Here is a 15,439-nt window from a genome sequence, read left to right as displayed (position 1 = left end):
AGAGATTGTATCATTATACTTTCTTTGCCATACTATACCATGTGCACAATGAAGGACAGTTGACTGAAACTCCAGTATGAAGTGTATGAATTTAGACTGTGGTTGTTAAAAATGTCAATATAAATGAGATTTTAGACAAGTTTATAAACACAGAAAACCAACCATGCCACTATACTAATATTCACACCTTTATGAACATTGGGGTCAACATGCTCCAGCCATTATGGATGCAATATAAATGTGGAAACATCAATGTTGGTTACCAGCTTGATGAGCTTGTCCACTTTGTTCCAGCTTCAGTGGTCTGGGAGTCTCTGCAAATCCTTAGATTCAACACATGGGTGGGCAAGACAGAAGCCATTCAAGAATCTCTCCCGGTCAAACAATCTGCCCAACTTGCATCATAGTGGGGTTTCAGTACACACTTTTAATTTAAGGAAAAAAGGACTGTCCATAAAAACTGCAAATCCTTTACTGTTGTATTTACTGTATGTTGAAATAAAAATACTGCTGTACTTGTACATCATACATTGGAATATTTTATGTTTTTATGTAACTTTCTAGTTCTTAGATTCTTACTACATGTCAAATGATGTTCAATCCCAATATAAAATGCCAGATGGCCTTCCTATCACTGCTCTTTCATATATATCCATTCATATGTTGAGATACTTTACAGTGCTTTGTGCTGCATTTGAGAAGTATTATAGTATTATAGAATTACATAAAATATTATTTTACATTTTATTGTTATTATACATTGACCCACATTCTGCATCTTTGGGGAAATATAGAGCAGAATGTAGTGTTACACATTTATTAACAAAACTATACAATCATTGGATACAAACAATTCTTTTAATATACAATTTATTTTGTATTTAATTCTTCCACATTCACTGTAAAATGTAAACTCTCTCATTAACTAAGTCCCTTGATTCAAGTTTATTTCTGGAGCTGTGTCCTCAAAATGAGAAATCATTCTTTGTTGACCTCAGACTTTAAAGCCAGGCTCACGGGTCACTCAGTAGCACGTCTCCCGCGTCAGGCTTGTCATTACTGAGGTCTGCATGTTGGAAGCGCTCCCTTGCGTGCTCCCAGTTCTGCTGCCTTCTACTCCGGCCAGCTGGAACCTCATCCACCTGAAAAATCGCTCCACAGCCCAGACCGGACTGAGGCACCCGAACCTGCACCTCCACCTAAACAGAAGGTGAGAGAGGAATGGGTGATCAGTGGGTGAGAATGAGTGTGTGTAAATATTTCAACAGGATCTCTTTGCTGATTGCACACCAGAGAAAGCATGTCTGAGTCCATATCCGTTGTTTTTTAATGCCTAGCCACTGAAGGTTGGCTGGCTTGTTTACCTGGGGTTTTGTTGTCCATAAAAATGTTACTGAAATGAGACTATTTTATTCATAAAATGTTTAAACACATCCATCTCTCCTATTCAGACATGCCCATTGGTGTGCAGTCTGCAGAACAACCCTCCTCTATTGACTGGCAGTGTGTGTGTGTGTGTGTGTGTGTGTGTATTTACAGGCTCGGTAATGCCTCCTCCATCTTTGCCTAGTCCCTCTCCACTCTTCCATCCCATTCGCTCCAACATCTGACGGCCCTTGTTCCTGTCACTGATCTCCCTGCACACACACACATACACACAGAGTTCAGTGATGATTACAGAAAGACTTGAGTCCTTTAGGAACAAGAGTAAAGGAGGAACCCCAAAATAAGACTGATATATTGATATTGCAATGTGTTACCATCAAAATACAGGGTAGTGGTCAGTGCATTTACTGTATATCTACATTTTTATTCACTGCCAAATGAATCCATCAAGCAATGCATTCCAAAAAAACAAAACCATGGGGTCTGAAAGTGGGTGAGAGCATGAACCAAGTGTATCATGGTTTAGCTGGGTATGGAAATGTATGTAGTTGTAGTTGTGATGAGATACAGGAGGCAATTTTTGAAAATTACTTTTGTACCATTCAAGTCCTTTACACAACAAAAGGGTCAAGATGCAAAAAGGAGAAGGAAGGGGTGCTTCCTTTTGTCATGTCATGAAAGTCATACGATAGTTTGATTTACTGTAAGGATTACATTCTACACACATAATTTTATCAGGCACACCTACCACATCTGTATGATTTGAAAGTATGCAGTTACTGACTCTTTATCTTTTGCTTTACACAATTCTTCCTATCCCACTTTTCCATCCACCTGAAAAAAGGGTGGATGACTGCTGGTTTTGATATTAGACAGGAGGCTGGAATCTAATATCTATCAATATCCTGACAGTGAAACTATTAGAGCAATGCATTATACACATAGATCTTATTATTGCTGTAATAAGAATGGTGTATCACAAACCATTACACTCATGCACACGTAAAGGCAGATTCATTCATGATTCCAGTTCATTACACCTGTGAATATATTTCATGTGTGTCTTCGCATTCACTGTATGAATCCACAGTGTGGGCTAAAAAGAAATCAGTCTCAGCATTAATTCTTCATACCATTCTGTGTAGTTTTCATATTACCATTGGTGGAGGTGTTGCCCTTGTTTACACAAAAATCCAAAATAAGACATGTGTTTAAAAAAAAAAAGACAACTGTTAACAGCAAATATTGCTGATGTGGATGCCAAATCCTGAAACCTTACATTAATCTCTTTTTATCTTTGACTTTTAAAGACAGGGGGTTTAGCCCTGCTAGCTCATTTATATAAGCTTTTATATATTTGGTCCTTCAATAAAAAAAATGGGCCACCATAAGTCCACTACTACTTAAAATTATTTTGGTGTGAACGATACACTTACAGCTCAGTGTTACTGCTGCTGAGTCTGTGCCTGGTGCAGGTCTGAATGTATCAGGTGCAGCAACATAGCTGGGGTTTGTTAAAACACTGTCTTAACTTCCTAGTTAAATACTACAGCTCATATTTTTCCATGTGCAGTCTGAGCTTTTGTTCTCTAGCCCGTCATCATGGTCGGTTTTTAACTACAGGACACTACTGGCTGGATATTTTTAGTTCATAGCAGTGACTGAGATCAACCCCGGTGTATGGAGGCGTGGAAGTGACGTACACATGCACAGATGCAGGAGCGTCGTCTCTGTAGAAGGTTCCCTCACTTCCCACTGTCTGCCTCCGGTTCTCTGCTCGGTCCTTATACTTATTGCTCAACGCACTGCCACCTTCGTATGCACTGTTCTAGACAAACACACACACATGTTTATGTCACATATAAAGGAAATCTCAAACATTTGCAAAATAGAGGTAACTTTAACAAATTGTAGGATTAGGATTGAAATTTGACTTTAAATATGTACTGTTGCAGCACATGAGCTTGCATTTAAAAAAAAAAATGGAAAAATATAGGTAGCCTTTGTAAAGAAGAAAACAATGACAACTTTCATGTAGTTTGAAAATGTTCACAAGGAGGTTTGGTCATTTTTTTTTTGGCTCCTGCACAGTAAGCACATTCCTACATCCAAAAAATTCCTTACACACACAAAAAAAAAGGCCAACTTACTTTAAGGCCATATTTAAGTTTGATCTGTTTGAGCTGTCTCTGTCTCTGCACCTCTTTGTCCTCCTTACTCAGTACAACGCCTGGACAAAAACATGCGCACACACACACACATCAGACAAACACTCTAATAATTTTTAATTCATTATACTTATCACTCGAAATAGTGTGCTAATTAGCAGTATCATGTGACTCCTTGTAGTATGTACTTGTATACCCATGTTTTCTTCTGGGCGGCGGTAGCTTAGGTGAGCTCGCACCTGTCCAGGTTCGCAAGCATCGCACGTGTCCGAGCCCATGTGAATGTGAAAGGATAAAACTGTCTCACCCAGCTTCACTTCATCACCATGCGTTAAAGGGCAAGGGTCACAGCGCACTTTAGGCTGCAGACAAACACACACAAAGACAGTCATATTAACCATGAATTGAATTGAACCTTGCATTTCCTGCTTAGCGCACCTTTTCAAACGGTGAAAAATTGCTTGTGTCTCTAGCATGGTAACCATGATGACAGCTAGTGTTTGGTCAACAAGAATTGCAGTATTATTTTAAATTATTATTTTCAGGCATTACTGTCATTTGATTGATGTCTCTTCCACCATGTAGCAGGACACAACTACAGTGCACTGCTCTCATCAAGGACTGTTGTGCTTGTATTTTATATAGAGTGCAGCAGTTGTTGCAGAAATGTTTTTAGCCATGATATGTAAAAAATATATAACAACACTGTTTAGTACAGTAGTATGGGACAAAACTCAGTGTCGATGAACTTAGAATGTTATGAAGCCCAGCATGCAGATGGTTTCTGAATGAATATCCTCCCAACAGGTTGGAACTCAGGGGCTCATACAATAACACTGTGTACAACCGCCTCCATACAAATACCCCATAAAGTGGCTTGCTGAATGGGAATATACTGTCTGCATACCATAAACTGTTCAGAACTCATGAAATACACTATATGGCCAAAGGTATAGCGAGACCAGAGATCACTTTGTGCACAGAGGCATTGTCATGCTGGAACAGGTTTAGGCTAGACCCATTAGTTCCAGTGAAGGGAAATCCTAAAGCTACAGCATACAAAGACATTCTAAACAATTGTGTGCTTTCACCTTTGTGGTAACAGTGTGGGGAAGGCCCACATATAGGTAAGGTAGGTGTCAACCACACAGATTATCTAGCCTTATCTATGCATGCCTCACAAGCTGCCTTTTAGCGAGAGACGCCAAGGAACTATTGTGAATCACAGCTAAAATTATGATTATTACAGGTATAAATATTACAAACTATAATGTTAATGACAAGATAATGTTGCTTTATCAGCAAATGTGAATTTTTAATTGTAATTTTTAATTACACAAAGAACACAAAGCAACAGGCTGACTGATCAACACAAACCAAACTAATTTCTTCTTTTTAATTTTATAGAAATAATTATATAATATTACTTAAACATAGTATATAAATAGAAAAGCAAATAAATCCAGTGTATGACAAAAAATTGATGAGGTGCAATACCTGTAAAATTCTGTTGCCATTGAGCACTGTGCCGTTCTGACTGCCCCGATCTACCAACATGTAACACTGTTGATCCTGATCAAAATACACCTCTGCATGGCACTATACACACATACACACACCAAATTACACCTCTGCATAGATCTGCATACACACAACTGGTTTTAAATACACACAACACAAAATACGCTCACAGATGAATAACAAGAAATACACCACAGTGAACCTGTGATCAAACTAGACTACTCAACCACTGTTTATTTTATACATTAAATGCAAAAGTTTGAGAGTTGAGGAGTTTAATGGTATATCTGTCCATAAGCTGTTTAATTCTGACAGTTCATACCTTACTGACTCCCATCTCTGGAATCCTGATGGCATGGTCCATATCCTTCTCCCTGCAAATGCACACACAACACATGATAAATTCAAACAAAATGATGATACGCTAAACCACAAACAGCTGACACACACTCTGGTGTTTCTGACCGGCCGATAGTGGCGATGTTGTCAGCTGTGAGGATGAAAAGAGTGCCGGGCTCCAGGACAGGAGAGCGAACCACAATCACTCTCACGCATGGGGGCCATCCTTCTGTAACACACACACACACACATGAAGTAAGGTTCAGTAAAATAGTCAGTGTTGTTTTATACTTCTGATTATTTCCAGGTACACATGAGGGTGTTGCGATGTAACGTAAGAGTCTGTGCATCTGAAAATATGCCAGACTGCCTACATATTCTTATATCACCTACATATTCTCACGTTAATGTGTCCACTAGGGAGTAGAACATGAAAAACTACATGAAAGTCTTGCGTTCCTCTGTAGAAAGAATGGACAGAAGATGCAAAGCATTTACTTCATCAATAAAAACTACTTTTGGGTTCTAAATCACAGCACTGAAGGCAATGGAAAAAAAAGTGTTTTCATATGGGAACAGTTTGTGATTTTTTCAGGTTTTCTCCACAAAAAAAGATGAGTGAAAGAGAAACATGGATTGAAGCATCAAAGGTGTGTAGGCACCTATTTTTATTCTACATTTTCTTATTATTCTTCTGCTTCTTCTTCTTCTGGCTGGTGTGTCTATGGCAGTCCATAGAACTGTCTGGTAAAAAGATGTGAAATTTGGCACACTGATTGGGAAACGTCTAAGGAACATTCTGACCAAATTTGGGCCAAGTGCTGCCAACGCTCTAGCGCCACCATCAGGTCAAAGTTGGGCCTAATTTGGAAGGTTTTGAACCGTGTCTCCAAAATTTAAAAGCCAGGAATTCTCTGGGCCGAGACGAGTTCAACGTACCCTATTACATCAACTTCCACCTAAAATAAAGATGGCACCACTGTGTTTTAGTATTATTTACTATTTAGTACTATTATCAAAGGCAAAAACACACAAGACCCTTCTACCCTTTATATCCCTTTTTCTCTCGGTATCTGTTTCAGTCTTTATCCACTGACATGGACTGGTGCTGCTTTGTGTCTAATCAGAACTGGTCCATCACAAAAGAGCCAGTTTCTGGTTCAGTTTGAACGCTAAAAAGGTGCTGATTGGGAACTAACTGGTGACTTATGACAAGCTCATTTTATGACAGCCATTAAAATAAACAAGGTCTAAAGAGTACTGCAAGAAAAATATTGCAAAATTATATATTACATTCATGGGACCACTGATACAAGCTAAATAGCAGCTAAACTGCTACAAACAAACTTATTTATCTCAGTGGAATAGGGTATCTACCTCACCTTCCACTGGTTGCGTGTCTCTCTCTGGGCTGTATGAAACTGGAGAGGTATCTGGAGGGGGAGACGGAGATGCTGACGAGGATGATGATGAAGGATACTTCGTTGCCCTGGATGGCAAGATCTCTCCTTCTTCTGGCTCACTTTCGCTGTCCATATTAGTAGTGTGTGAGCTCCAATCCCTGTGCGAGTGTGACTTCTTTTTCTTCTTCTTCTTCTTTTTCCTGTCTTCAGAACGTGTCCTGTTCTGTCTATGCAACCTGCTCCGTGAGCGAGATAGGCGCGTCCTGCTCCGAGAGCGAGATAAGCGTGTCCTGCTCCGTGAACGAGACAGTCGTGTCCTGCTTAGTGAACGAGATAGGCGCGTCCTGCTCCGTGAACGAGACAGTCGCGTCCTGCTCCGGGAACGAGACAGGCGTGTCCTGCTCCGGGAACGAGACAGGCGTGTCCTGCTCCGGGAACGAGATAGGCGTGTCCTGCTCCGTGAACGAGACAGGCGTTTCTTGCTCCGAGAGCATTGTCCTTTTCTCCGTGTGACTGTCTCACCCTTCTTTCCCATGCTGTGCTCCTCCTGATCTTTTACAGCTTTGGGCCTCTCCTTCACACCACTGTGGTTCTGTTAGGTAGGAGACATTCAAAGAGAAACGTTATCTGTATGCTAAGTAGGAGCTTGATTTTCAGAGACAAATTTTCATGAGCATCAGTCTTTCAGTTTCTTCGGAGCCTCAGTATTGTTAATCAGAGTTAAGAGTTACCCAGAGTTAAGACTTAGGCCCAATCCCATTTCTACCCCTTAGCCCTTCCCCTTGCCCCTACCCCTCCGTTTCGCGCGTTCACGTGAAGGGGTAGGGGTGTCTTGATTCTCTTTTGGTTGGAGGGGTAGGGGTAAGGCGAAGGGCCACATATCCCTTCAAACGAAGATTTTTCGGGACCACACTTCAAACGAAGGGGTATGAATTATCTCAGCGGAAACCGGCTACGGCAGCAACATGGCTGCCCGAGCGAACAAAAAGACCCATTAATGTCAATAAGCATTATTGACATTAATAAAGATTTTAATGAACATAAATCATTTGTTTTATGTTACATTCAATCGTATGTTCAAATTTACGGTGATGTTATTCAAAGAAATGTTTGCAAAAAAATTGCTAAAGTTTGCCACAACATATTTTCATGTCTGATCAGGGCTGTAACCAACAAAGACACTGAGGGGGGCTAGTCCCCCGATAATTAGAAATCGCTAAACTTTTTTCTCAAATATTGCCAATTCGAGAGAGAGAATTAGGACCTAGATGACGTATGATGACGTGTAACGGTATAGTAGTGGTGTCCCAATTCTTAGGGGAATATTTTCACCCCTACCTCTTGACACTCTGTTTGAAGGGACAAGGAGAAGGGGTAGGCATAGGGGTGGGGGTAGGTGAAGGGGTATAAAATAGAATTGGGATTGGGCCTTATTCTGAGTTACGAGTTAATGCACAGCTATATGAGTTTGGAACACCAGGGGCCTCCATGATTTTTAAAAAGAGATGTACAAAAAAGGTCTACTATCATTTGGTAAAAAGGTTTATGTATCAGGCAGTCATAGGGAACCCTGATGTGGTGTGAAAAGAATAAAAACTGCAATGTATGTTGCAAAATTATGTAATTAACATAACTAATGCCAGAGGATCACAAAGAAGTGGTGATCAAGAAGTGTTCCTATCTATCCAAAACACCAGTAAGAAATTAAGGCCAATTTTGAATTTAGTCAGTCTGTCTGCCAGCTGGCTTCCGCTTTAACTGAAATGGAAAAAGGAAATATTGGAAATATTTTGGGGCATGTTGAGTGTAAATGATATATTAGCATGTACAAATATCTTGAATTTTTATTTTTAGATTTTATTCAATTATTATTTATTCTATCTGTTCATATAGAATTTTAGAAAATATTAGTTATGAATTTGGAAAACATTGAAAATATTTAAGAAGCTGGAAAATAATGAAGATTTTCTAAGCGCTGTTTTTGTTGTTATTGTTGTAAGAAATTCATTATAGAATGTTGCTCAGGCCAACAGGTTAACATGGTCAATTTAGTCTACTTGTTTTGCCAAATTATAATGAAACTAGGAAATGCTGTTAAGATACAAACCATTTAAATGTCTAGTATTTCAACATGGGGTTCCATCAGTGGAAATTTGAAGACATAAAAAAGCGATTATTTGATTACCTGGATCACATTCACGTCTGTGCTGCAATCATAAGGAGATTCATTTTTAACCCGGTTAGACAGGGTTTCTTATCTTCAGCCCTGGGGACCCCCTCCCTCTGCTTCTGACACAACCGCTCCAACTGATCAGCTAATTATTATGTCCTTAATGAGCTGGGCCAGATGTGTTGTGGGTAGGAAAACATCAAACAGAGCAGTACTGACGCTCCCTACGAGTGAACCCCTGCTGTAAGGGGTCTACTGCTGCGAAATGTTCTCACTCAGACGGAGGTCTAATTTACCTGGGATGTGAGCAGGCTTAAGCATTTTACCTGGGACTCTGGATGCTCTGGCCTCTCTGAGGTCCTCTTGCTCTTCCATTTGTTGACATTCTCCTGGTCATTGGCAGTTTGGCCTAGCTGAACCGTGGACAGCTCAATTCGAGAGTGGAATTGATACTTCCCACTGTTGTGATCGTAGCAGTAGTAGATGCCCGTGTTGGCATCATAATACAGCTGACTGCTCTGAAGACAGAAAATTCACCAATTAGGTTAAATAGACAAACTCCTACCTATGACCTTCTAGACTATGGTGTCAGTACGGTGAAGTGTATTTCATAAGAGAACATCCAGATGTAAATATATATAGGGTTGTATGAGGACAGCATACCGAGTCGTAGTAGAAGCCAGTGGAATGGTCATAGTACATTCCTGAGCTCTCATCAAAAACAAAGCCCGTCTGAGAGACTGCCTCTTCTGCTGTGGCTCTCAACATTGCTGCTATGGATGAGCTGCTGCTGACAACCACCTCACACACACACACACACACACACACACACACACACACACACTTACATTAACTCTAGTTAAGTACACCCTTGCCCCTTGTCCTAACCTCTTAACCAATTAGTAAAGCAGTGATACCCCCTTTATTTTATTTATTTAGAGTTCAGTGTTGGAAACTACTGCGTTGTTCTGACTTTTACTGTTAATATACGTAACAAATTTTCTCTGCTCTAACAGACCCAAAGGCCAGACCAACTTGGACAAAACTTCCAGCTCACCAGTTGTGTAGGTTATGCTGCCATGTTAAGGGAGAAGGTAGTAACTGCTCTTAGAGTGAAAGAGATAAACAACTTTACAGTTTACTTGATGTCCAGTCACATAATTAGATAAAGGGATTGTTTAATGATGAACAGGCAAGTGATTTTTAATTCTTTTGCATCAGTGCAAATTTCAAGCAGGAAAGCCAAACTGAGTAAAAGAGAAAAAGGCAGGACTTCGGAAACTTCGAAACACCTACGTAACTGTCAACCATTTCAGATTCATATGTTGAATGGCTCATCTGTCGTTTTCATTAGGGGAAAAAAAGAAGATTGTTCTTTTGTACCAGTGTACTCTGATTTTTAAATGCAGAGCTCCTACACAAAACTAAACGGTAGGTCTTGCAGACATGAAACTTGGCAGATAGTAGTACTTCATCCCACTATTCAGACAAGTGAAAGGAGCCCAATCTGCCAGATGGTGGCCCTACAGCAAAGAGTTTATGTTTTCAGCCATATCTCATGAACCGTAAATCATGCAGTCAAAATTCTTTTTATGACTGATTCCTTGTGCAAAATCCAGAAGTCCCGTATGCATATAGCTCTGTCCACTTAGATGTTGAACTAATTTGCATAATACTCAAAACATACTTTGGTGTACTAGATTTTTGCCCATTTTCAAGAATTCAGCCACAGAAACATCCAGCAGGTCATCCCAGGCTCTAACTTCTCATTTGACAGGGTTATCATTAACTTAGACAGATAAGTTCATTTATAGACTCTCTAGAGTTCCATGTAACTTGCCAAGAATTGGCTTGTGGGGCCGCTACTTGCTAAAGATGCCATAGATAGCTACTTGCAGCTATATATTTTTATTGTATTCATATGAAAAATGGCTATTCATAACTTTTTGTACATATGCGTACTGCTCACTTATTAGAAACTTCTGCTCACTTATTCGAGACCACCCCATGCTGGAGCTTTTCACTGAAGCTGAGCTCATCCCTGCACCACAAATCTCAGTGAAACAACATGGCTGAAAGTCCAGCGGTGATTCTTGCGTACTGTATGAAAGCCATTTTAATAAGAGAAATCTTTGCTAGAATTTGGATGAATTTGCCAATGATGCTAAACTCCATTTAACTTTAAATGTATTTGACCTACTGTGCTAAACATAATCATGTCCTTTACTGTGCACTTTATGTGTATCATCCTGTACTGATATGTTTCTGTTTTTATTTTACAGTTACTTACGACTTTACATGTACAACTTTATGTGCTGTTCTGTATTTAAAAAAAAAAAAAATCTGCACATGGAGGTGGTGACCAGCAGATAATGTGGAGTGGCTCAAGAAGAGTGTGTAAGAGTATCACTGCGTAATCACTCACTGTGACAGCACAGTGCACATACACTCCTGTTACCTCTGTGTCAGCCATGCTGGTCACGTCATCTGACTGCGGTAAACTGGCTGTTGCCGTCTCTGTAGTAACAGGATCAGAGGTCTCCTGAATTTCTGTAGCAGTGTTAAGCGCGGGTTCTGCAGCAGCCTGATAGTATCCACTGTAGTAATAACTGTAATCTTAAAAAAAAAAAAAAGGACAGTTATCACAATCATGTTTTATTGACCAAGTACACTTGTGTATGCATAGAATCTGAATCAGTTTGTTGAGCTCTCACATTGCGTATTTAGTCATTATAAAAGGTTAACACAGACAATAACAAAAACACTGGTAATATAAAGCCTTATTCAGACTGGCCTAGTTTTACATGAGGTGCTGAGGTAATGTAATTATTACTGGTGTATTTCTGGGATTTTAGTACTGTCTGAATCCATCATGTTAGTAATTTACAGATTTTTTTTACATGCACAAGTCTGAAAAGACCGTCATATTTTACCTCCTATATAATAATTCGCAGAAATAACCCTCAATAACATAGCTCCCTTCTGAACTGATATATTGGTCAAGATTCCACGAGATCCTGCGGGAAAAGAGGTTTTGCTTGCTCTTTTCTACTGTCTCCTGCTGAAACCAACCTGACGAAGTATTGGCAGAGTTTACAACGCAGGACAACGAAATATAGACAACGTTTAAAAGGATGTGTGAGAAAAGCCACGCTTCTGTGGGTATTATGTTATTTATTGCATTCCTAGAACAGGTATAGCCTACATACATGTTTTGATCATTTAACCCACTAATGATCAAGCGCAACTTGCACAACCATGTGCCTTACAACAAGCGGTTATAATAGAGATTAAACAAAAACGATCAGTTTGTATTAAAATGAGGTGTACGTAGTACACATGGAATTTTGAGTAATGACCATTAAGACACTCCCATCTCTGAACAAGCTATGCTCGACTCTCCAGTGGAAAAGCAGTAAATGCCACTGGCGGTGTGAGAATAGTCCTATAGCTAGAATCTGTGCGCATGTGTGTGCGTGTGTGGGTGAGACAGCACCTGTCTCAACCTGGGTGTAGTCCTCAGTCTGCGTCTCCGCTTCCACTCGACTCTTCTCTTTCTTCTTCCGCTCATGAAGCTCGGCGCTCAGCTCCTCAACCTGCATCCCACGCAGGCACAGACATAATGTATAATCGGAGTCTAATACACCTACTTACGAGGGTAGTCCTTTAAGTGAATGTCAGGCTCAATGACACATTTGTGTTACCTGCTGTCTTAGATCATGGTTGAAGCTCTCTGTGCTCCTCTGAAGCCTGAGACTTTGGTCCAGCTGCTTCTGCACTCTCTTCAGTTCAATCTGACACTTCCCCAGCTCCTGCTGCAGGCTCCTCATCTCCATCTGCAGATCTGATACCTCTGACCCACAGCCCTCCATCTTCTGACCTGCAACCTCTGACCCCAGACAGATGTCCTGAGGAACAGCTGGCTCAGCTTTCGACCCATCATCCTTTCTCAGGCTTGGCTCCTCAAACCTGGACGTTTCTGTCATCAGTGGGTCCGGGATCTCATCTTCCTGGAAAACTGCTGGCTCCGACTTGCACTTATCTTCCAGAGAAACAGATTTTTCTTCCATTTGCAGAGCGACATCTGTTTCCCTCTCCATGCTCCAGACTCTCTGAAACTAGCAGTGAGTAGAGGAGTAAATTCTGGCTGCTTAATACTCCTCTTTTATTCATTACTTAATAACAGCTCTCATGTTCACCTTGGCCATGTCCTTTTTTTTTTTAATCACTCTTATTACATTATTAGTAGCATTAGGTTTATAAAATACTAATTGCTTGTTTTAAATGACATTAATAAAATAAATACTTTATGGAAATAAACACAACAAGTTCTTGCCATCTTGGGGCTCTTCCTTATAGCAGGTAAGTGTCTATAAGAGATGGAGTCATCTTTTTGTTTCATAATTCCAAAAGAAAACATATCATTTATCTCACCTTGTTTGTCTCAGGTCAAAATAACTTGAATATAATATTTGCTAGTATAATAGCTACCCCAGCATTTTAATTTGAACACATTTCATTGAATGTTACCTGTCCAGCAGTGCTATGTGTCTTAATAGCGCCTACGCAGTATGTAGTGCACTACATGACCAATTTGACATAAGGCCCTCGGCTAAAAAAAAAAAACACCCTCTCAGCCAGTTTTCAGCCAAATTTATAGTCGTCTCATCTTTTCGCTTGGTTTGTAAACCAATAATAAACGTCTTATGACTCATTTGCCTACGAATTCCACTCAGATATAATTTTGGTTAATGAGAAAGTGAGCTACAATGAGGAAACTTGATGTATTTATATTCCATGTCGATAAGTGCCGCCATTTTCAGCTAAACAGATGGGCTCTTCTTCTTCTTCTTTGGGTTTAGAGGCAACTTTCACGCTGAAAAAGAGCAATACTGCCACCTACTGCACGGGATTCTACTCTGCACTCGGCCGTATTCCCTGCTGGGTTTTCAGCTCAATCCACAATCCAAGCAATGAACCTGGATTATTTAGCAAAATAAAAACATGGGGCCCTTCTGAAAGATTTTCTTTTGTTATTTTGTCTTCATCTTACCCAGAGGTGTAATTATAGGCTACAGTACACAGTACTGTGCAAAAGTCTTAGGCACTCTATTTTTTTTAGTACAGACTTTGTTATAGATTTTTATTTTATGACTTCTACATTATTGATTCAGTACAAGAACATTTCAAATGTTTGTATGTCAGTAAAGAAAGCAGCATATTACATAAGAGACACTTTTCAGACAATAAAACATAATGAACATAATGTTGCTGGGTTTTGCTGCAAAAATAAGAAGCAAGTGTGACAGTCAAAGTCTCCAGAAGAACTGTGGCTGCTTCTGCAAGATGCTCAGTAACACTTACAGCTCATTTCCTTATAAAACTGCACACACTGTACCTGAGACTACTATTTTTTTTTTTTAAAAGCAAAGGATCGTCACACCAAATATTGACTTTGTTTCATTTATTACTGTTTACTGCTCTTTATAGTATTTTTTTAATGTAGAAACATTTAATTTCATTATTTTTGAAGGCATCTTTGCTCTACAGCATTTCTTTGCATGTGCCTAAGACTTTTGCACAGTACTGTACATTTAAAAGTACTCAAAACACATCTAACAGAACACAAAGTGTGTGAAGTCAAATCTCAGTGAAGAAACAAAACGTAAATCTTCAACTGATATTAAGTAACGTGTTAACTAACGCAAAGTATCGATTCACAGGAGCAAGAGACACAGCAGCGATACTTGCCAAGCGGTGCCGCCGGTGTAGTGTGCATCATTCCCGGTCCCAACTAATGCAGAACTGCTAACTCTACTCAAAACATGCTAACCCTAGCTAACTATTACCAGCAATTCATCTTGCAAATAATAAGGGGAAATAAAACTGAAATTGGACAACAAGATGTGGGTTTGTCTTTAATTATCCTTACTTCATTCATCTCTGTCTGTTACTGCTGTTACATTACTGCTGTCCTGTTTCCTCTTTTCCTCCTCTTCTTGTTTTCTCTTGCGCTTCTGGCTGCCAGATAGGTAGGCCTCTTCATTTTCAGGAATTAAAGCTTGCGCGACTCGAGTGCGAAGGTGTGGAGCAGGAGAATAAACGAATCTTCGAATGAGATGGCGTCGTGCAAAAGGGACGGCTGAGATGTTGCTCTGCATTATTTTAAGATGAAAATTTCTGATTATTTAAATGCTCAGCCCTCAGGGGCCCTCTCAGAATGCGGGGCCCCAGGTAATTGCCTGCCTTGCCTGCCCTGTAGATACTCCTCTCCCTATCTTACAGCCTTTTACCATTGAAAATGAATGGTCTCTGGTCTGTGTTGTAAAATGAAAGAAATAACCCATACGTTAGTAATTCTCACGATGAAATTTTACAAAAAATTTCAAAAGGTCACCACACTATTACAGCCCATACACTTGAATAATATACACTCCTGGGCAAATAAATGG

General features: G+C 39.9%; 1 protein-coding gene across 4 annotated transcripts; it reads right to left on the bottom strand.

Moving 5' to 3' along the window:
• Window positions 1-192: 192 nt before the first annotated feature.
• Window positions 193-13,830, bottom strand: aggf1 (angiogenic factor with G patch and FHA domains 1). Of its 4 annotated transcripts, none has more exons than XM_053240285.1 (15): window positions 13,187-13,830; window positions 12,692-13,105; window positions 12,484-12,583; window positions 11,446-11,603; window positions 9,651-9,788; window positions 9,314-9,505; window positions 6,797-7,409; window positions 5,541-5,643; window positions 5,398-5,449; window positions 5,052-5,153; window positions 3,751-3,916; window positions 3,537-3,616; window positions 3,090-3,214; window positions 1,538-1,637; window positions 193-1,199 (listed from the first exon to the last, which is right to left on the bottom strand). In XM_053240285.1, the coding sequence occupies exons 1-15, from the start codon at window positions 13,193-13,195 to the stop codon at window positions 1,014-1,016; spliced, it is 2,538 nt and encodes an 845-aa protein (XP_053096260.1). In that variant the 5' UTR covers window positions 13,196-13,830; the 3' UTR covers window positions 193-1,013. The 4 variants fall into 4 exon arrangements, 3 of the variants coding, with proteins under 3 accessions (XP_053096260.1, XP_053096262.1, XP_053096261.1); XM_053240287.1 differs by having other exon boundaries at window positions 13,422-13,830; XM_053240286.1 differs by having other exon boundaries at window positions 194-1,199; window positions 13,518-13,830.
• Between the last annotated feature and the right edge of the window lie 1,609 nt (window positions 13,831-15,439).

Source organism: Pangasianodon hypophthalmus, chromosome 15 (assembly GCF_027358585.1).
Source record: "Pangasianodon hypophthalmus isolate fPanHyp1 chromosome 15, fPanHyp1.pri, whole genome shotgun sequence".
NCBI classification, from domain to species: Eukaryota; Metazoa; Chordata; class Actinopteri; order Siluriformes; family Pangasiidae; genus Pangasianodon; species Pangasianodon hypophthalmus.
The sequence above is the reverse complement of the archived record's forward strand: the minus strand, read 5'-3'. Positions and strand labels throughout refer to the sequence as shown.